Consider the following 24,486-nt stretch of genomic DNA (forward strand, 5'->3'; position numbering starts at 1 on the left):
ATCACCCACCCACCCGCCCACACCACACACACATTTAACGTTAACACATGCAGATGTAAAAATAAAGTAATTGGCATCATTTTTTTAATTAATTCTATTACATAATGATGCAACAATTTCTGTTTGTTTATGTCATCAGTTTTAAAATAACAGAATGCATTAATCATTAATAAAATATAATTAATATGTATTAATTAAAAAAAAAAATTATCATGACAATAATTTTTAATTCAATTATGTCTAAGGTTCAATATCTGACTAATTGAGGTCATAACGATTACCTTAATTAAATTATAAAAAAGCAAATTGCTACATTTTAAATATAATCCCAAAGAGAAAAAGGAATTTTATACGAATTCTTAATAATTTCAAAAAAACGAGGAAATTTTATGTATTTTTATATTCTGTCTTATGACTTAAGTAAAAAAATAAAAATATAATTTGACTAATCAGTATAAAAATTATGCAGTATTAAAAGTATAATCGTAAAAAAAATTATGGAAGACGCGTTCACCACTAGACCAACCCGGTGGGTTAACGATACTATGTCTATTGTACCACTTTATAACAAACACAGGTCACAGTGGGTCAGCTGCGTGTGTTTCCTGGATTGCGATAACGTCAAATTTCAATTTAATTGCTAACTTACTTATGTATTCACATTTACTGCGGCTGATGCCTTCTATGTTAACTTAGCATACTGTTACTCTGATGCCAATTATCAAAAAGTCCTGTTAAAAAGTCTGGTTTGCCTTGTTTTCGCCGGAGATCAAAAGAAGGGAAAACACAGTCTAGAGGTTATCGCTGCTCATTTAATGTTAACCAGAGGCCACGTGTAACATTCTTTTACGGATGCGAACAGCTTTATCTCCCCCCCCCCCCCCCCCCCAACGATAGCTTCACGATAACACCCGGCATCATATGGCCGATAACTTGAGAAATCGCATCGGAAGGTACTACTATCTCACCCCTCCTCTCCGATAAAGTCCTGACTTGGCTCCCATAGGATTTCCACTTGTTTAGTCCACTCAAGGAGATGTTACGTGGTAAGAAGTTTAATATGGCAATGATATCAGAGAAAATATGCTAAATCGGTTCCGAAATCAAGATAATACTGCAATGATGTCTGCTGCAAAGATTTCTTTGCAACAGTTATAAATAAGCTGATTCAGAGATGAGACAAATGAATTATGTTGCTACATATTATGCCGAAAAGTGAAAAAAGTCATATTGCTTAAATGAAGCGTTTTAGCTCAAGACCGGTTAATGTCCTTCGTTATTGAATAACCGTCATATACAAATATATTTGGTATGTTTCTTTTTTATATCTCTAGACTGAATAATGTTCAGCATTTAAAAAAAATTAGGGTTCAAATACAGAGATAGAAGAACAATTGCTAACATGTACAGGAACCAAACAGCAACAGTAACAATTGAAGAACATAAGAAAGAAGCCATAATAAGAAAGGGAGTCCGACAAGGATGTTCTCTATCTCCGTTACTTTTTAATCTTTACATGGAACTAGCAGTTAATGATGTTAAAGAACAATTTAGATTCGGAGTAACAGTACAAGGTGAAAAGATAAAGATGCTACGATTTGCCGATGATATAGTAATTCTAGCCGAGAGTAAAAAGGATTTAGAAGAAACAATGAACGGCATAGATGAAGTCCTACGCAAGAACTATCGCGTGAAAATAAACAAGAACAAAACAAAAGTAATGAAATGTAGTAGAAATAACAAAGATGGACCGCTGAATGTGAAAATAGGAGGAGAAAAGATTATGGAGGTAGAAGAATTTTGTTATTTGGGAAGTAGAATTACTAAAGATGGACGAAGCAGGAGCGATATAAAATGCCGAATAGCACAAGCTAAACGAGCCTTCAGTAAGAAATATAATTTGTTTACATCAAAAATTAATTTAAATGTCAGGAAAAGATTTTTGAAAGTGTATGTTTGGAGTGTGGACGATCGGAGTATCTGAGAAGAAAAGATCAGAAGCTTTTGAAATGTGGTGCTATAGGAGAATGTTAAAAATCAGATGGGTGGATAAAGTGACAAATGAGGAGGTATTGCGGCAAATAGATGAAGAAAGAAGCATTTGGAAAAATATAGTTAAAAGAAGAGACAGACTTATAGGCCACATACTAAGGCATCACAGAATAGTCGCTTTAATTTTGGAAGGACAGGTAGAAGGGAAAAATTGTGTAGGCAGGCCACGTTTGGAATATGTAAAACAAATTGTTAGGGATGTAGGATATAGAAGGTATACTGAAATGAAACGACTAGCACTAGATAGGGAATCTTGGAGAGCTGCATCAAACCAGTCAAATGACTGAAGACAAAAAAAAAAAAGACTTAATAACCAATTTGGAACGATGATTTTTTTACACGGGCATTTAATTTTGGTTTCAATAGATCGAAAGCGGATGGAAATGGGTCCATATCTTAAAATTTTATTCAAAGGATAAGCAAAAATTTTTCATGTAAATATTGCCCCTTAGGATCTGTCTGATAGTGTTTGGTCTTATTCAAACCCCCAAAATTGGTGTAACGGTAAAAAAAGTTTTCTATTTTGTTTTTTCTCAGTTCAAAGTTACATTCTTGTATTAATTAAACGATTCCATTACACGAGTACGGTTTGTGGTTATTTATTGGGGAGAATTACATTCAAGGACGGGGAATAATAAACGTAATTTCTTTTATTTTTTTCGTCAGCTATCGTTTTGATTGATAACCGATATTCATGAGATTTTTTGTATGATGAGCTTTGAATTCGGGTTACTCATAACATTTAATGTTGGTTACAATTGGTCAAGGGTAGATTTGGTTATCATAAATCAGGTGTCTTAAAAAATGTTTACTTAAAGAATAGAATAATATTTTTTTATAAAATTCTTTATTTGCATAATTACATAATTTAATGTTCCACTTAATTTTCCTCCTAAATAATCTGTAGAGATAAAAACTTCCTCGATTACGGGAGCCGGGAAAGTTATTGAACTCTTCGACAGATTTTTCTTCTTTTTAATCGTTTGGAAAAATCATCTTGGTAATGATTTTGTATAGGTTAACGGAAAATTGAATACGGTGTAAATTACGACCATCTAATGGTTTTTAAAATTATTGTTATACAGTGTTATTTAATTTCAATGATATAGCGCGCCAAGTATAACGAACAGGAAGTAAATACAAAAAAAAAACAATATCCGTTATAGTAATGTTCTTATTTAATTCTTATTCACGATAAGGAATATTGTTTAATAAAATAATTAAATGAAAGTAAACATCTTGAAAAGTAAATCAAGGTAATAAAAATCAAAGTATACACACTTTTATAATAATTAGAAAGAATAATAAAAATAAGGGTTATGAATAGAGAAGGATACAGTATTTAATGGATTATAAATCAATGGTTATAAAAAAAACAACTTTGTGCTTAAAATGACCTTGTCATCTGATAATTATCGTTTATTTATTTAAATGTGTATAACGGATTTATTTATAGTTCACCGTTATATATCTACGATAAGTTATTACGTTAATGAACATCTATGGCTATTAATAAAAAATTAAAATGTGACATATTAAATTAATAAAAAAGAGAAAACTTTTTAATCTGACCTTGATTGACATGTTAGTACAATATACGTACAAACGGAAAGCGATAATTTTTTGTTGTTTTATTAATAATGTTATTTGTAAATTTTTTACTATCTTAAAAAATTATGAATTACTTAATAATAGTTAAACCTATTTGCTTAACACGAATAAATACAAGTACGTTAAGATTTTTACGAATCGATGAATGATTTTTGAACAAGTTTCTATAGTTCGAGAACATTTTAAGTAATGAATCGATTAATTAAGGAAGGATTGAGAAGACGCGTATTAAATATTATTAAGCAATTTTACTGAAGTCGCTGAAGATTGTCGTTAGGACACCTAAAAAAATAAAAATGATAAAATTTCAAACGTTAGTTTTAAGTATAATTTCATTACTAATCATCTTAAACGAAAATATACAGTCATCGAAAAATGTTGCAGCAATTCAAAAAAAATCATATCACAGAAACTGTGATATGATTTACTAGTGATAATGAAACAAGTATTTTTTTTTTACATTTTCCAACAAAAAATTTTTTTACGTACCTTAAAATGTTTCAATATGAACTTCGTTAATCGCTCAGCAAATATCCAGCCGATAATCGACTTGAGCCCAGGTCGCTGGATCATCGCAGGCGTAACAGTGGCAATAGTAGCAGTGATCCGTTGTCTTAAATGTTGTACATCCCTGATTTTTTTCGCTGTAGGCGATGTTTTTAACATATCCCCATAGAAAATATCTTGGGGTGTTAAATCTGCCTGACAGGACCAATCCGTTTTGAATTATTACAGCAACGTTACTTTCTTGTTCAACTTGGTTAACCTGCAAGAAAACGTACAGTCGTAGCATATCTAAATATACATTCCCGATGATAGTAGGTTCATGGAAAAGAATGGGCCGATCACACGATCGGACATCAAACTGCACCACGTTTAATTTTGAGGAATCTCTTACGTACTCTAATAATTTATTTGGGTTGCTGAAATCCCCAAATCCTACAATTATGCCGGTTGACACAACCACTGACATGGAAAGACGCTTCACCCGTAAATATAACACGTTTTAAAAATGTTTCGTCTTCGTCAATGATATTAAGCATTTTACTTGCGAATTCAGCACGCTTGGGACGATCCGTAAGTTTAATTTGACGTAAAAAAAAACTGACAACCCAGTTGAAGGACTTCCCATCACGCGGCTTTTTTCTGATGCTCGGCTTACACACACACCTTAATTTAAAATATTTATCATTCTATTTAGATTTAATATTTTTTTGTTTATTGATTCTACTAAAGCGCGCGCGCATACCGCATTTCATTCGTGACGGTACTCGCGGCCATTTTAGATACTTTTTCACACTTTAAATATTATTCATTTATACAATTCTAACGTTTACCTGTGACGTTACAACACAGAAGACGACTACAGCAACTGTACATCAGTGCTACGCTAGCGCTCCTTGCGGTGAGAGGAGGCACTAATGACGCAGTATACCCACTTAGCCGCTAGTTTATTTACAGCATTTTTTGGGGTGGGATGCGATTTTGTAAATTTTTTTGCAAATATTATTTTTTTAATTGTTAACAAATGTGCCTAAGAAAAATAAGACCTTAATTCGGAAAATTTCGAGATATGAATAAAATATGATATGATAAAATTTCGAGGGTGACCTTGCTCTATAGTCTTACCCGTTTGACCTTTTAAGTTGAAAATTTAATCAACGCCCCATACATAAAAGTAATCTGACCATCGGTCGAGTAGTTCTGGAGATACCAGGCGATTTAGAGTGCGACATCGAACACACACACACACACACATATATATATATATATATATATATATATATATATACACACACACACACACACATATATATATATATATATATATATATATATATATATATATACACACACAAGTACGTATGTGTGTATATACATACACACATCTCTGGAAAATTTCTAAAACTTTTTTGGTGTTTTTTGGAATATGGAGTTTTGAAAGTTTTGACATTTGCAAAACCTTCTATACCAAAATGTTGACTAATTGCTGTACTTTCCTTAGTAAAGCAATAATATATATGCTTCTGTAGTAGCAACATATCTGTAACTAGGATAGTAATATATATATATATATTTAATATTATATGAAACATAAACCACCAAAACCCAGTAATTATATAAGTTAAACTTACCATATTCATTTCCAATGACTAGTTTCTGTGATATCCTGCATCTTCAGTACGTATTAAATTCTATATCTATTACATTAAAACGTATTTTTTTGATTGTCATTTTAATTTGAAATTATGTTTTATATTTTGAAATTTTAAATAATGTTATGAGCATAAATGTAAATTTTGCTGTCCAGTATTGGAATGATTTTTTTTAATATATATTGCTAACATTTACAGGAACCAAACTGCAACAGTAATAATCAAAGAACATAAGAAAGAAACCACAATAAAAAAGGGACTTCGACAAGGATGTTCCCTATCCCTGTTACTTTATAATCTTTATAAAGAACTAGCACTTAATAAAACGAAAAAACAATTTATATGTGGAGTAACATGCAAGGTGAAAAGATAAATATGCTACGATTTGCTGATAATATAGTAATTCTTTTCTTTTTTTTTTAAAGAGGTGGAGGAACCCCATTTACAGGCGCCTAAGCAGTGTTTGCAAGATGTTATTAAATGCGTATGTGTTCCTGCGTACTACCAACTAAACCGCCACTCCTGGCTCTCCCCTTCCTGGTACAGCTGGTATGCATTACTTCTGGAAGGGGGAAATATGCCCTCACACACATTCAGACACCACAGTCAACAGACATGGACCTCACACCCACAAGATACCAAACATCAGACTAAATCTTACCACACACTCCGCAATATCCAATCATCACTCAGAAAACATACCTAACGCCACACATTCCACACATCACATCAAAGCCAGCCACAACCAATCACATAAACAAACACCTCTCAGACAATCGAACACTATAGTATACGTACCTCATGGATCACCATTGGACGCAGGAGCAGAGTGCCCACGACCTCTTCGCACCCAGGCGATCCCTACACATACAGGGAACCCCCTAGGCTCTCAGCCGTGTGCCTGTCCACCCCGCACCCTCTGATGACCCCTTCTTCTACCCCTGCAAGAGTCCTCCCACACGTACAGCTTCTCCATGACCTTCCTAGCCAACCTTGCTACAGCCGCCCAATTTTCCGTACTTTCTAGCATGATTTGCTGTTATCTATGGTGTCCAATATTTCCCTCCTTGCATCCTCAAATTGGAGGGCAGCGAAAGAAGACGTGATATGCTGTCTCTTCTTTCTCTACACACCAGACAACTAGCGGAGTGATCAATCAAGCTTAAACCTAAAAAAGTATTCTCTGAACCCCTCATGGCCTGCTAGAAACTGTGTGAGACAGTAATCCAGCGAGCCATGGGCCCTCTCACACCAACTTCTCACGTCCCTAATTATGCAGTGTGTATATCGGCCTCTATTACTAGTGTCTGCCATCGCATCTGTCATTCTCTCCTCATTTCTTCCATACTGGAGCTAGTCACTCTCCTTTTTTCTGCAGGTGTTGACTCCCACTGCTCTTTAATCTTCTTTCTGCAGGTAATCTGCAGATTAATATTCCCGCCAACACTTCGACTGACTCTCGAAAAACCGTATGATATGCAGCTGTAATATGGTAATTCTACCTGAGGGTAAAAAAAGATTTAGAAGAAACAATGAATAGAATGGATCAATTCCTATACAAGAACTACCACATGAGAATAAACAAGTACAAAATGAAAGTAATGAAATATAGTAGAAATAATGTAGATGGACCGCTGAATATAAAAATAAGAAGAGAAAAAATTATGGAAATAGAAGAATTTTATTATTTGAGAAGTAGATTATTAAAGATGGAAGAAGCAGGAGCGATATAAAATGCCGAATAGCACAGGTGAAATTAGCTTTCGGTCAGACCTATAATTTGCTTACATAAAAAACTAATTTAAACGTCTGGAAAACATTTCTGGAAGCATATGTTTGGAGCGTAACGTTATACGGAAGTGAAACTTGGATGATCGGAGTACCTGAGAAGAAAAGATTAGAAGCTTTTGAAATGCGGTGCTATAAGAGAATGTTATAAATCAGATGGGTAGATAAAGTGACAAATGAAGAGGTGTTGTGGCAAATTGATGAACACAGAAGCATTTGGAAAAATATAGTTAAAAGAAGAGACAGACTTATAGGCCACATATTAAGGCATCCTGGAATAGTGGCTTTGATATTGGAGGGATAGGTTGATGGGAAAAATTGTGCAGGCAGGTAACTTTTGGAATATGTAAAACAAATTGTTAGGGAAGTAGGATGTAGGGGGTATACCAAAATGTCATGACTGACACTAGATAGGGAATCTTGCAGAGCTGCTTAAAACCAGTCAAATAAGTGAAGACAAAAAAAAATTATTTTCCTAGTTAATTACTTTTATTTAAACATATATGTATATATATATTTTTTACATTATATATTAAAATGGTACATTAATTTATTTATCTATCTCTCTGGTAACTATAGGCCTGTGCCCATTTACTGCTACCTAACTTTTTTCTGTCAAGACATGAATTTCTCTTGCAGGATAGCAGCAGTTCACATAGCTCTGTTTGATAAACGAAGATGTAGTAGACATTTGTTACTTTACAATGTCCATCTTAAGCTTCTTTATGAGTGTAATATATATGACACCTTTGGCATAAGAACTATCATTTGAGTTGGTTTCTTTGAGAATAACTATGTTCACTTTAAAATCAGTGTGGTAAACAAAGTGTCACTTTGTGACTTGTAGAGATGAACATGACTTGTATTTCATGAGCTTGGCATGCTGGTTTGAAACGGTATATTTGGCTCAATGAAGCGATATTAAACTATTTTACTCCTCACTTTATCTAGTAAAAGGGGTATGGGATGCTTATCATTCTTAAAAATAAATAATTTTGTCATTTTTTAGGTATGACTTGTAACTCATGTCAGGTTTGTTTATTATCATAACAGTATGTTCTTAACAAATAACAAAAACATAAGAAATGAATTTTATATTAATATTCAAATCCAGAACTTCCCATTTGAAAGACAGAAATGCTATCACATCATCATGGATATATATATATATATCAATTTTCAACATTTATCGGTTAAATTGTTTTTCTTTATGTTAAGGAATCTTAAATTAATTTATTTACTAAAATAATCTGAAAAGACACCTATAAAAAAAACTGATGAATAAATTTAAAAAATTATTAAAAAAACCAAGCTTGAAAACGTTTTTCAGAACTGAACTGCTCTGTAAATTACTACACTCTCATTAATGCACAACATCATTAACAGGAGTAGTAGTCCAATTTACTCCATAGTAAATGGTTTAATAAATTAAAACTTGTTACTGTATTATTAAGGAACACATCATATGTTTTTAGTGATAAAATTTGTAAGAATGGAAAGATAATAGGTAAGGACAACTTTGTGCTAGATATAGATAATTCATCACTGTTTTAGCGATTACTTAAACCATATTATTTGGTTGCTCATTAATTTTATAACTACATTAATGCAAATAATTATGAGTATATTATTTCTTTTGTAATGTATTTTAAAATATATTGACTTCAAACATAAATGATTTTATATTAGTTTGTGACTAATGAATGGTAGAGGTGAATCAAACATAAATATAAAGAGCACCATTAACATTCTAAACAATAACAAGCATCCCATGTAAACCGTATCGAGAAAAGTGTGCAGCAAATTTGTTTCTCATCGTTTCCTACAATGACCTAAATATATTGAGTTATAACAAAATGTCAAGCTATTCATCCAAAATCTAGCTGATTTTTGGCTCAATGTTTACTTTTTTTATCACAGTGACTGGCAATGTAATGGATATCATTACTTCCAGAGTAAACATTGTGATTAGGAATGCTATTACTTTATATATGTCTCAACCAGAGCTGAGATATTTATTACGAGCAATAGATTTAAATAGTGAAATAAAAACAAAATATTATGAAACCAAATAACTACATATTGATTTTTTCTTATAAATTTTATGTTTAATTCATATATTTTAATTATATTTAAGGATACATTACAATATGAGCATTTTTTAAATGATTATTAAAATTGGTTACTTCAATGGTGGAATAATAGCATCTCTATATTTCATCCAGAAAGTCTGGGTTTGAATGCTGGTCGAGTTTGACATATTTTTCCATGCTACAAGATTCTTTTATCATTTAGAAAAAAAGGAGCCAAATGTAATTGGACATATACCTGAAATAAATAAGTTTATGCAAAATATATTAAAAAAAAGTAATAAATTGTTTATAAAGTTTTGGTTATCTTACAATTCACCATCTTATCAATGACTTATAACCTGTAATAAAATATTTTAACTACTTTAACCTTTTTTTTTTTTTTTTTTTTTTTGTCTTCAGTCATTTGACTGGTTTGATGCAGCTCTCCAAGATTCCCTATCTAGTGCTAGTCGTTTCATTTCAGTATACCCTCTACATCCTACATCCCCAACAATTTGTTTTACATACTCCAAACGTGGCCTGCCTACACAATTTTTCCCTTCTACCTGTCCTTCCAATATTAAAGCGACTATTCCAGGATGCCTTAGTATGTGGCCTATAAGTCTGTCTCTTCTTTTAACTATATTCTTCCAAATGCTTCTTTCTTCATCTATTTGCCGCAATACCTCTTCATTTGTCACTTTATCCACCCATCTGATTTTTAACATTCTCCTATAGCACCACATTTCAAAAGCTTCTAATCTTTTCTTCTCAGATACTCCGATTGTCCAAGTTTCACTTCCATATAAAGCGACACTCCAAACATACACTTTCAAAAATCTTTTCCTGAGATTTAAATTAATTTTTGATGTAAACAAATTATATTTCTTACTGAAGGCTCGTTTAGCTTGTGCTATTCGGCATTTTATACCGCTCCTGCTTCGTCCATCTTTAGTAATTTTACTTCCCAAATAACAAAATTCTTCTACCTCCATAATCTTTTCTCCTCCTATTTTCACATTCAGTGGTCCATCTTTGTTATTTCTACTACATTTCATTACTTTTGTTTTGTTCTTGTTTATTTTCATGCGATAGTTCTTGCGTAGGACTTCATCTATGCCGTTCATTGTTTCTTCTAAATCCTTTTTACTCTCGGCTAGAATTACTATATTATCAGCAAATCGTAGCATCTTTATCTTTTCACCTTGTACTGTTACTCCGAATCTAAACTGTTCTTTAACATCATTAACTGCTAGTTCCATGTAAAGATTAAAAAGTAACGGAGATAGGGAACATCCTTGTCGGACTCCCTTTCTTATTAGGGCTTCTTTCTTATGTTCTTCAATTGTTATTGTTGCTGTTTGGTTCCTGTACATGTTAGCAATTGTTCTTCTATCTCTGTATTTGAACCCTAATTTTTTTAAAATGCTGAACATTTTATTCCAATCTACGTTATCGAAAGCCTTTTCTAGGTCTATAAACGCCAAGTATGTTGGTTTGTTTTTCTTTAATCTTCCTTCTACTATTAATCTGAGGCCTAAAATTGCTTCCCTTGTCCCTATACTTTTCCTGAAACCAAATTGGTCTTCTCCTAACACTTCTTCCACTCTCCTCTCAATTCTTCTGTATAAAATTCTAGTTAAGATTTTTGATGCATGACTAGTTAAACTAATTGTTCTGTATTCTTCACATTTATCTGCCCCTGCTTTCTTTGGTATCATAACTATAACACTTTTTTTGAAGTCTGACGGAAATTCCCCTTTTTCATAAATATTACACACCAGTTTGTATAATCTATCAATCGCTTCCTCACCTGCACTGCGCAGTAATTCTACAGGTATTCCGTCTATTCCAGGAGCCTTTCTGCCATTTAAATCTTTTAATGCTCTCTTAAATTCAGATCTCAGTATTGTTTCTCCCATTTCATCCTCCTCAACTTCCTCTTCTTCCTCTATAACACCATTTTCTAATTCATTTCCTCCGTATAACTCTTCAATATATTCCACCCATCTATCGACTTTACCTTTCGTATTATATATTGGTGTACCATCTTTGTTTAACACATTATTAGATTTTAATTTATTTACCCCAAAATTTTCCTTAACTTTCCTGTATGCTCCGTCAATTTTACCAATGTTCATTTCTCTTTCCACTTCTGAACACTTTTCTTTAATCCACTCTTCTTTCGCCAGTTTGCATTTCCTATTTATAGCATTTCTTAATTGCCGATAGTTCCTTTTACTTTCTTCATCATTAGCATTCTTATATTTTCTACGTTCATCCATCAGCTGCAATATATCGTCTGAAACCCAAGGTTTTCTACCAGTTCTCTTTATTCCGCCTAAGTTTGCTTCTGCTGATTTAAGAATTTCCTTTTTAACATTCTCCCATTCTTCTTCTACATTTTCTACCATATCTTTTTTACTCAGACCTCTTGCGATGTCCTCCTCAAAAATCTTCTTTACCTCCTCTTCCTCAAGCTTCTCTAAATTCCACCGATTCATCTGACAACTTTTCTTCAGGTTTTTAAACCCCAATCTACATTTCATTATCACCAAATTATGGTCGCTATCAATGTCTGCTCCAGGGTAAGTTTTGCAGTCAACGAGTTGATTTCTAAATCTTTGCTTAACCATGATATAATCTATCTGATACCTTCCAGTATCTCCTGGCTTTTTCCAAGTGTATATTCTTCTATTATGATTTTTAAATTGGGTGTTGGCAATTACTAAATTATACTTCGTGCAAAACTCTATAAGTCGGTCCCCTCTTTCATTCCTTTTGCCCAGCCCGTATTCACCCACTATATTTCCTTCCTTGCCTTTTCCAATGCTTGCATTCCAATCTCCCAATTTTAATCTATATTTACCAACTTTATATACCTCTATATTTACCAACTTTAATCTATATTTATAAAACTATGTAATAAATAATGTTTCATGATTATTTCAACTTTTTCCTGAAAAAAATTGCTGACTACTGGCAATATATACACCCACAACAGTGATTGTTTCTTGATAAAAGGGGTGTAATATATGTTGCTTTGCTTTACATTATATGTATAATTAAGGTTTTGAACCATTTAGAACATCTGTAGTAGAATATAGAACACCTATAATTGTTTCTTCTGAGAGTAATGATTCTCTCAAACCAATTCTTGCACTGAACAGAATGAAAGTGATATTTACATAACTGGATATCACCTGAATAGAGTTTTGACGTGCTGAAGTAAAACAATATAATTGACTTAGTGAAAAAGACAAAATTTTGGAAGTGATAATGATGTGTCTTATCAGGTCACTGAATATTTTAAATTATATCATTTTAATTATTTCAGTTTAATATATATAAATTTCTGTTTAAGTTATTAAATTAATTTTTATCCATAATAAAATAATTAGATATTGGAAAAATAATGAAGGTAAAATCAGTACAAAAGCATAAACCAGAAGCTAATTTTAATAAAATCTAAAATGAAGGTAACAACTAATCCAATCTGGAAACAACAAAATTTAAACTTGATTTAATAATATAAATAAATATTTTATAAAATTTAAATTTTATAAATTTATTTATAATATCAGTTATTCTTCAGTTGGAAGAGCATTAAAAAACTTGCGAAATATTTAGATCTCCTTTGTAATTTATTGAAAAAATGAAATGTTATGCATTAATTTGAATACACAATCAAAGTATAAAAGTCAGCAAAGAATTGTGCAACTTTCCTGGCTTGGCTAGGAAACTCAGAGTATCTGTCAAGCACTTCTTGTCTGTCAAATGTCAAATGTCAATTGTCCTTGACAGACTACTACTTAAATGGTAAATTAATTCCAATTAAAATATGTAAGTAATTTATTACTATGCGATAATACACTATTTAATATATTATAATGTAATAATTTTTTTGCATAAAGAATTACATAAATAAAATTATTTTACTCTTTTAGTAAAATTTTAGGATTCAGGGTCCTCTGTTACCATACCTCTCCACCCTCTTGACCAGTTGTAACCAAAATTAAATGATATCAATGACCTGTATTCAAAGATCATTTTACAAAATTTAATAGAAATCAGTTGATCCAATATAAAGGTATCAAGCAAAATGACAACTGACAAAAAACACAAAAAGTTTAGGATAATCCTCCAAATCAAATTGCCCAGAATTTAAATGCACAAATATATAGCCAAAGTGACGTAGTCACAGTGGTCTAGTTAGTACAAGAATGTAATGTTGGGTTCAGAAATGATAAAATAAAATGAAGGGTCTTTAGCTCCATGCTTTTATGAAAATTTTGAATAAGACCAAATATAATCAGAAAGTATCTTGCCAATCTAAAGGACATTAAATTATGTAAAAAAATTATTGAGTAAAATTTTGAATTCAGGACCCATGAAATCCATATCTCACGACTTCCTTGACTGATTGTAACCAAAATTAAATTGCAACAATGCCTTTTATAGAAATCATTATGACAAATTTAATCCCAATCTGTATATCCAGTCTGAAAATATTACACAAAAAACAGACCAATGTATATACATACATAATGTATGCACATAGTACATCTTCCAGAATTTTTCAATACTAATATTGTGTTTTGGTTAGAGGGTGAAATGTCAAGATCTGCAAAAACCCTGATATGCATAATTTGACTCGATTAGCATACTTTCCCTTATATAAATCTGTATAGTTGAAAAAGTAAAAATAAACAATAAATGACTAATAACAGAATTTATTTTAAATATAACCTGTTTATGTTATTACCACTCAATGTTCAAAGTATGAATGCATTTTTATGAACACATCACATCTGTAATAAATAAATAACAATATTATGCTAATTAGCCATTCAACCGGTTAAGTAATGGTTATTTATGTATAGTTTTTATAAAACAAATTATTTAAATTTTATTGTTAAAACATAAATTTTCTTAAGTATGGTACTGATTTGCTTCAGTAAATGTCTCTATGGCTTTGTAATACTTAAGAATAGGCTGACCATAAGTTGAAAAGATGATAAGAGACAAATATGTATATTTATATATTAGAAAGAAAAAGGAAGAAAGAAAGATGCACGAACAGATATTCAATAATAATATTTATGTAACGACATGGTCCAGCGCATATATATGTCTATTACAATATAATACATATTTTATAAGCATACATATTAAGTTATAAAATGTTATTATTTTTTTAAATATATTTGTTATGTTATTTCAAAAGAGTGAAAGTATTTATTGAGTGAAAGTCATGATTTTTCAAAAGAGTTAATAAATTTTTATAGAATATGGTCAGACAGTAATGAGTTATAACCACCAGTAATTTGATGTGTGAAGAAGAACACTTCAATAATGAATAGTGCTGAATATACTGTATAAATGAAAGTAGGACAGTCAACTGTGTCATAAAAGAAGAGCATATACCCGACAGATAATGACACGAGTGAGTGGTGGGAGGAATATACTAAATATTCAAACTTCCTGATATAAATTAAATTATTAAATATCAAAACAAAGATAGCAATGTACACATTAGGAAAAATATAAAATAAAAATATGGAAAACCCTATTATTTAAATAAAATTAAACCAGAAATTAAAAATATCACTGATAATTTCAATTTGTATTATATGTGAATGGTACAAGAGACTGGTTTAATCACATATTTTATAAAGGTCTATTTTCTTATAAAAATGAATAATTGTTAAAAGTTTAATTTTCTGAAATTTATTTAAGTAACTTGTTAACATATAACTTTTTCTAAAATTAGCAAGTCTAAAATGAATTACAAGTTTTGCAAATACTGTGTGGTGACTATGTTAAAGTACTACCATTAAAACAACAAACAAATTGTTTATTTAATTTATACACGCTTATTTACATATTTTACATTTGTACTTATTTTGCCTTCACGTGTTAGCTACACATAGCTTACAGCATCATCTCCATACGATGCTCTCGAAAATCTAAAATTAAATTTAGCCATGATTGTAACAGATTAAATATGAGATACGTTTTTCTTGTGACAACTAACCTCAAAAACAAATCGGTCAAAATCAGTTACATCCACTTAATAGCCCGTCTACCAATCATTAGTTCTTAGATGGCGCCACTGAAATGCTAAATTGAAATAAGAAAATAACATACAAGCGAGGGTAGGTTAAGTTTGGTTAGATTATATTTATAATTTTATTTATTTATTTTCTTATTTCAATACAGCGTTTCAGTGGCGTCATGTAAGAAATAACTACATGTTCGAAGGACTATTAAGCATTGTGGGCGTATAACGGATTTCGTATAATTACGAAAAACTAATATACGGCAATGTTTAGTTGTGTACTTACATAGAAGTTTTTATATTTTGGAATTCCACTGAGCAGAAATCACTGTTTGATGTGAAAAACATTCCCAGTATAACCACATGAATTATGGACAAGTTACTGATGTTGGCTTTTGTGAACCCTGCTTCCATTGCAAAGGCTTCTTGTAGTAGTCGTACTATTACAGAAAATCGTATAATACGGAAAAACTGTGTTTTAGAGCACTAAATCAACAACCACATAGACCCCGCTGTAAACAATAATCTGACGTTTGCAAGACGTGACGTCATGCGCTCTGATTGGTGCTTTATGTCACGTGACCAACGGGCTTTATTTCTTGAAAATATTAAATAATCTTAAATAAATTAACATTATTTGGTAAGAGCAACAGTAGAAAACAACAGGTTTCCCTTACTACATAATCTTTTTCCTGGGTGCACAATAAAGTGTCGTTATCAGCGCTCGGACACGATGTCTACGTATTAAGCAAATAAATATTAAAAGGTAAGAATTACAAATTAATTTAAAAACTGAACAACAGTTATATAAAAACACAGCATAGATAGGAAAAACCTGTGACATATGTTAAAAGCGAAATAAAACCACAATGAATGCAAAATTAAAAATTTAACTTAAAAAATAAGATTACCATCTGGCATAGGCCAAAAGGTACAAATAGATCATAAAAATTATATGAATAATCAAATCTTTGAATCCAAATGCACGGCCTTAAGAACTCCTTACATTCGATAACATCGATACATTGTTTCCTGGTATATTTCGGATGTTAGCCCCCAGTTTAAACTTTCGACTCAATGCCGCTTAAGAGACACACTCTACAAGGATGCGATGTACTGTTAGTTAGTAGTCATGTTCAAGCAGGTATGTTTGAAAATAAATTATAATAAATGTATAATGTAATGTAAATATTTATTAACAATAAATTAAGAACATACACATCAAAAAGTATTAATTAAAAAGGATATTAAAAAAGATTTACATTCAAAACACTACTGTTTTTAAAAAATTTCATTGGGGATAATTACATAATTATTAATAAGTTGTTTTTTCTTTTATAAACAAATGAATTTTTAACCTGAGTATACACATGTGAAAAATACAAACATAATAAAGTAGAACTCTCTGTAAAATTTATCTTATATTTTCTTTTAATTTTTATTTTTTAATATATAACTACATATTTTCATCACGATTACATATAAAATATATAAAAATAAGTAAAAAGAAACTACATATTTAACAAACAAGAAAGTAATGACAAAATTATTTTGTTTCAAAAATTTCCATGAATATTTATAACTTAATTTAAATATATTTTTAAATATTTAATAAAATTATTATTAAAATTAAGAAACAAAGATGACAAATTATCTTAATTATTAGTAGATTTATTTAATATTGATTAAAAATAAATTGTAATTAAATTATGAAACCAATTAAACTTAATTATATAATTGTATTAAATAAAGTAATGGAATAATGGCTAAGAACGGTGATAATTATAAATAAATACCAGTCTTCATGTTCTATGCTTATCAATCTGAAAAAAAAAAACAAAATATTAATTAACAAATATTATGTAAATGTGTGATATTAGGAGAAAAAATTACTACCTCTGTGATAAAAGACTAGAATAGAAGACTACTTTCACTACAAGACCTAAAAAATGTAAGAAATTTTCAACTTGATAGATTGAAAAATTTAGTTAACTTATCTTAGAAAGTTTTTATTTTCCCCATTTAAAAAAAGTTTGAACAGCCACTCTTAAAAAAAAAAAAACACGTGTTCCATGACAACACACAAAGGAAATAGAAAATTGAACAATTTTCTATGGCCTTCTTTACTAAGCTGTATGAACTGTGTATATCAACAAGCCAAGCCCACTGTGGTAAGTGATATTCAGCCTAGGTGACACTTTTATTCTGTTTACCACAGGGTATGGGAGTATAATGAATATCATCTATCATTATTCCCAAAGAAAGATAATTAAGATTAGTATCTTTTGTATCTCAGTTACTTTATGTTTATAATAGCTTTAATAAAGATTGGGACAGGTAATAAAAAGCATAAAAAAATGTATTAATACTACAGTACTTCTACAATAGGAAAATATTGATAAGGGTGAAAGTTATTCCTACCTATAGAATGTTTCATTTATAATGTTTAAAATGTTTCATTATAAGTAGTGAATCTGTTTCCTGAAGATTGCGAAAAGTTGCGATAGTTGTTATAGGATCTAGAATCGCAGGATTCTAGATCCTATAATTCTATTCTACTGAATAGATTCTATTCTGTAGTATTACCATTCCACAAATACAAAATGAATATCACATCATTCTGTTGTAATTAAGTATGGCATTACTTCAATGGCAAATCGATCACATAACAAAATAAAACTCACCAAAAACCTTCACTAACAACAGCACAGTTCACAGTATCCGATATACTTAATGTACCTTACAAAACAATTTAAATTTTAATATAGTATTAGGCATTGTTGATCAGCTGCTGTTATTTTAACTCAACTTTTAATTATTTATTTAACTTTTAAATTATATATTTTATTTCAGCTTTGAAATAATAATTTTTCAAATAATTTATTGTATTTCTGTTATTAATAAAAAATTATTATGTAATTAACTTTTATTTACAATTGCTGTGTAAATTCTAGTTTTTTTTTTTTTTAATTTTGGCTTTACAGATATTTCTCATCATCAAAAAAAATTTGACACATTAATAACAAATAACTATTTTTCTGACAAATGTAATTATGTAGTGTTTCTAAATAAAATTTGAATTTTTTTTACACAATTTTATTTAGAATTCAATTCTCTTAAAACCTTTATGTGCTTATTACCTATTTAATATATTTATTGTACATCAAACAAAAAACAGGGTTTTTTTTATTCCAATTTATTGGTTTATGACCCCAGATTTCTTAAAAATTACATCAGAAATGGTTCTGGGAACTACTTTATTCGATTTTTCAGGTAAAAGCCATAAGAAATCCCTAATCCCTCCCTTACTTATCCTAAAAATTTCAGTACGCCCTCATTTCAATGGGGTAGCTGAGATCCGAGCAAAATCTTTCACTAGCTGTAACTTGCAAACAAAGCATTTTAGGACATGTGTTTATATGCACTTTTCCCATTATTTTCATGATTAGAACAGGTTATGAAAGTTCATAACATCAGAAAACTACAGATGCACCTGTGAATAATTTATTCACAGGTGCATATATATTCACTGAATATATATATATATATACACTCACGCGCACACACACACACACACACACACATACACACACACACACACACACACACTAACAGTGATGAATAAAACTATTTAATTTGCTCTACAAAGTATAATAATGCCAGTACAAAATAATTAATTTACACCACCATTAATAACTACACATCTTTTTATAAAGACAAAAATCAAAAATTTTTATTATAAATTTTATGCGTTATAAATGAAACTTATTTTCACTTAATGGCCATGCAAACTGTAGTATCAATAAAAGAGTAAATATATGTTTAATCATAAGAAAAAGATTTAATCTAATTCTAATTATGTTCCCGTCCTAGTTTTTTAAATTCTATAATTTAAAAATTTTTAAATTAACGTTAATAAAGATTATTTAATAAGCAAATAATCATAGATTTTTAAAAACATCCTCTAATACAATTTTCAGTGATATTTAAATACTGTAAAAGAAAACTGTTGTCATTTCCTTTTCTTCCACCTTATTCAGTGTCCTGGGTCGGATGATGATTTATAGACCATTATATTGTTCTTTCTCTTCACTGTCCTTTCTCTACATCTTTATTTATAATATTCTCCTTAACTTTATCTAGTCACTTTATCTTAGTGTCCCACTTGGTCTCTGCCTTCATTCTCTTAAATTGTTTAAACCATTTGAGTTTTGCCTCCCTACCTTGTCTGATACATTTTTATATTTGTGAAAACCCTTATTTTTATATTTTCTACATAATTCATCTTTGTTTCGCCTATCATAGATCAAAAAAATTTCATTTCCATAGCTTCTAGTCTATTTTCTTACAGTAAGTCAAAATTTTTGTAAAGTATATTTTATGTAACTGTAAATTTTGTAGGCAATTGTTTACTCTATACTAGACATATTAAATTTGGTAATAATTATCATTTACTCTTCTATCTCTCCATCAATCTTTCCATCCTCTACCAGCTCATATCCATATTTAAAATTACTTACAATCTCAAGAATGTTTTTGCTTAAATAGTTTTGGATTTTGTGATTCCATTTCTTTTCTGGTGAAATTTTCAAGAGAATTTTACTGAAGTTGAAAATTTATAAATGTTAGATATTTGAATTGTGTCATGAGGTTATATAAAAGTATAGAGGTTATATAAAATTAATTACTGTTGTTTTAATTTGAACTAATGATAAAATGATTAAAAAATGTCTAATATCTGACTGAGATTGATGTAAATAACTGATCCAATTTGTTGGTTATTATTCTAACTTAAAAAAGTATGTTTAATACATCCATATTTCACTTAAATCATTACTTTTATTTATGGTATACAACCATATTTGTTATAATTATCAATTAGCATAACTATTTCCTTATTATTGATTATTACTTCACCACCATGTTAAGTAACATAAATTAGGTTTAGACAAAATTAGAAGAAAGTAAAGTTATATCTGGACAAGAAATATTGAACTGAAAATGAAAGTAAACTTTTAATCAAAATAAAAATATGTAAAAGATAGATTTATATAATATTGAGATTACTTTTTACTGAAAAATTAAATTTAAATTAACAAATAGAATCTTTAAAGTTCTTTATTTATTTATTTTTGGTAAGCTCAATGACACAGTGCTCTTCTGGGGAACATAATTTTTATTCTGGTTGGTGATACCTGAAAAGGAAAAAATAACCAAAATTCTGAGAAAATGTTTTAATTTTCATTTTTGTCCTTTGAAATCTTTTGTTAAAATATAAATCCAGAGTAACAAAAAACTATTTTTACAAGAATGTGGATGAAATTCAGGTTTGAAATTTCAAAAATTCTATTTGAAAGTTGCTAAAAATTCTGTTTTGTTTGTACTTTTATATGTATATGTGCATTGTTGTGCAGATTAGAGAAAACACTTTGTATTTTAATAACTTTTTAATATTTTAATTAATGAGTTTAAAATATTGTTAACATGAAATATGTCCATTTTTTCAATAACGACTGAAATAGTTTTACACATTTTTCTTTAAATTTTTCATCTTAAAAAGATGTACAAATTCACTATTAACAATTTTCTCCTCGGATAAGATCAGATAAGTTTCCTGGCTAAGGAACAGATATTATTGTCACTAGTGAACATTTTTACTACTTTTGAAGAAAGAAGAAGTGCAATGTTTCTATTGATTTCCAAAACACTGTATGTAATTTTATAACCAAGATTTTAATATTTTTTGATTTATGGAATTAAGGACTTAACAGATAAAAGAAAACGATGGGGAGATCTTTGGGCAATATTTTCTCTCTGTTATCTACTATAATACTCACAAATTAAAAATTGATTCAGAGGATTTTAAGCAAGTATTCAAATGCTTTTGTCTTCCTTAAACCTGGGAAGTGTTTATTTGAGGTATGACTCCTCCTGCTTTAACAGTAGTATAAATTGCGATATACAACAAAATTTATTTGAATACTTACCATCTTTACTAGGATTCTCTTTTGTTCCCTTTTCCTCTTCTGTAGATTTTAATACTTTCTTTTTAATACTGAAAATACAATCATCACCAGCTGCACACACTTTATTTAATCCAGTCATATCAGCAACTCTCTGTGCACATTGACAAATACATTTAACAGCTGGTTCAACAGTACTAAGTACAGAATCTTTGGTACTAATTATAGTGTTTTTTGCACTTTCATACATCTGAAACAATACAAAATGTATCAATAAAAATTAATATTACAAAAACACTTTTATTAAAGGTTATTTTCAGGAAATGAAAAACTATGTAATTAATCATTATAATCAATTCATGCAGAACTGTAATTCTTGTGATTTTCTCATCAGCAGTTTTTTTTAAAAAGAAGAATAAAGAATTACGGAAATCTTGTATTAGTCCTAGTACATATAATTTACAGAAAAAAATTCAAATAGGTCAATTAAAAAGCAAAAGAAATTGCAACAAAGCTGCTAACTTTCCTGATGTTTGTTTAAAGCATATAATTTAAATCTTCTCCACTAATAAAGAGGAAAAGTATTATTTTTAGTTTATATTGTTGCATGACTGCGGCTCGATCAGGATATTGAGAGATTGACAGTTGAAAATGATTATATAATTACAATTTATTAGTTTAAGAACATAAATAAAATTACAATTCAGTAATAATAATAATAATAATAATAATAATAACAATAATAATAATAATAATAATAAGAGTAGTTATAATAATGATAAACGACAATAATAAACTATTCACAATAATAATCAGAATAATAACGACAACAGCAAACAATAATAACAATAAATGTCAAAAATAAACAAATAATAATCATAGTAATTACAACCACAATAATATTAATAATAAACAGTGATTATAAACAAAACCGAATTTAAAGTAATTCCAGGATTTATTTACAGGTAGTTACACATTAAAAATCAGAATTCAGTCCCATTGACAAAAGACATTAGCATGACCTCTTAACACTCTTTACCACTAGTCTTGTATTAACAACAACATTACAATAAATAAGACAAGTATAAAGTTCTTTTACTGCAAATATCTCTGCTGTTCACAAATAAAACTACCCTAACAATTTATGAATGAAATTTAGTACATTGTCTCTTTCACTTATAGACTAACAGTAACTCACCGAACCATTTATTGTTTTCATGTACTGTCCACACTGGAATTAACTGTGATGCCACCTTAATAATGTCGAACTTGTATCCACTAGAAATTCACTCCTTCATTCACTTGCATATTAACTTCTTGCAGGATATTCTCACTTCAAACTTACATAATCTCTCCTCACTTAGTACTCTTTTGCAAAACTGTATCATAGCACTCTCTCACAGACTGATCATCAACTGGCCTTTTCTGGAGTATTTATACTCCTATCTTTTTAATTGCAGGACCGGATCCAACTTGAAGCATGAGAGTGATCGTCTGCCCTCACTGTTTCCCCTGAGATTCCTACCCTGGTCCAGTAACCTCTTCTCATTGAACATCGTCCAGTTAGGTGTGTCAGTGGGTACTAGTACAAAGGACTATGGTTAAATGGGCCTGTTAGCTTTACCAAAAGGGTTCCTTTTAGCCCCTTTCTGGATTCCTCACATTATTATATTTGTTATACTTTCTTCTTAATTGGCAGGAATCTGTTACTCAAGTTTGTTATACTGGTCTTGTTACAATATTTTCCTGTGTTTTTCATTAGGACTTATAAAAAAAATAAAATAAGAATTCTGTATCATGATGTGTGAAAGGAATAAAAACTTATAAAAAATTAACATGATACTATCCTAATTTTTTTTTACTCCATAATATTTATATTAGTGTAAAACTAGTAGCAGAGATAAGATAATCACAAGTTGATAAAAACAATATATAGTCATAAAAATTCAGTAATTCTTAACTCTTCTCCCACACATCACCTTTCTTCTGATCTTTGGTTACCATTCTTATACATAATTTATAAGAATATTGTATAGCAGAATTTCAATCATCCAGTTTGATAATCATTCATCCAAGATAATCATTCATCCATTAACATAAAAAAAAACTATTTTAGCCAAAAAATCCCCGACTTAATATAATAAATCTTCTTGAGGAGACAGCATCTTCCTACCAATTTTGAAGTAAACTGGTTTACAGAGGTCGAAGTTATTAAATTCAAACAGGCCAACATACAAACACATAAAAATTCACTTATAAAGATGAATATTTTGGGTTTAGGGATAATGTTAAAAATTTTTTTTGCAATTTTAGTATATAAAGTTGGGATCTTTTTTTGGTAAAAATCTTTTTTTTCTAAAATGTCCACTTGAGGCACAGTTTAAGAAAAGGGATTTTTTTATCATTTTTTGAAATCAATTGCTTGCTGCACTATCTCTTTAGTAACCCTACTACATTAGTAATCCTTTAATATACTTTCCTGGATGCATTAGCTAGGAAAGTAAAAAATATTAATGATAAAATTGATGTAATTAACAATCTAAATAGTTAATAGAACATTGTGTTTAAATATAAAAATACAAACCTCATGCGGTTGTAACTTTATTTGAGGAATTTTCTCTTCAACATAATCAAGTCCAGAACACATAACTGAATCAACTTTTTTTATTGGTCCTTCAAATTGAGCTGTTATTGGTTGAACTACTTCTTTGGCTGTGTTAACTACATTTTCTGCTTTATTAAAAACTGTTGTTACCATAGGATTGTAATCCTGTAAAAAAAAT

The 24,486-nt window shown here is 29.8% G+C and overlaps 2 protein-coding genes across 3 annotated transcripts in view; one reads left to right on the top strand and one right to left on the bottom strand.

Moving 5' to 3' along the window:
* Nucleotides 1-24,486, top strand: part of LOC142320106 (uncharacterized) — an 85,907-nt gene that overhangs the window by 13,583 nt on the left and 47,838 nt on the right. The gene's annotated exons all lie outside the window — the stretch shown is intronic.
* LOC142320460 (lipid storage droplets surface-binding protein 1-like) overlaps nucleotides 16,914-24,486 on the bottom strand; it is a 40,023-nt gene continuing 32,450 nt past the window's right edge. For both annotated transcript variants that reach the window (XM_075358253.1, XM_075358252.1), the window contains exons 3-5: nucleotides 24,288-24,473; nucleotides 21,728-21,953; nucleotides 16,914-17,563 (exon numbers count right to left, since the gene is read on the bottom strand). In XM_075358253.1, the coding sequence (XP_075214368.1) occupies nucleotides 17,559-17,563; nucleotides 21,728-21,953; nucleotides 24,288-24,473 (417 nt within the window). In that variant the 3' untranslated portion in view covers nucleotides 16,914-17,558. The remainder of the gene's footprint in view (nucleotides 17,564-21,727; nucleotides 21,954-24,287; nucleotides 24,474-24,486) is intronic.

This window comes from Lycorma delicatula, chromosome 2 (assembly GCF_047948215.1).
Source record: "Lycorma delicatula isolate Av1 chromosome 2, ASM4794821v1, whole genome shotgun sequence".
Lineage (NCBI taxonomy): Eukaryota > Metazoa > Arthropoda > Insecta > Hemiptera > Fulgoridae > Lycorma > Lycorma delicatula.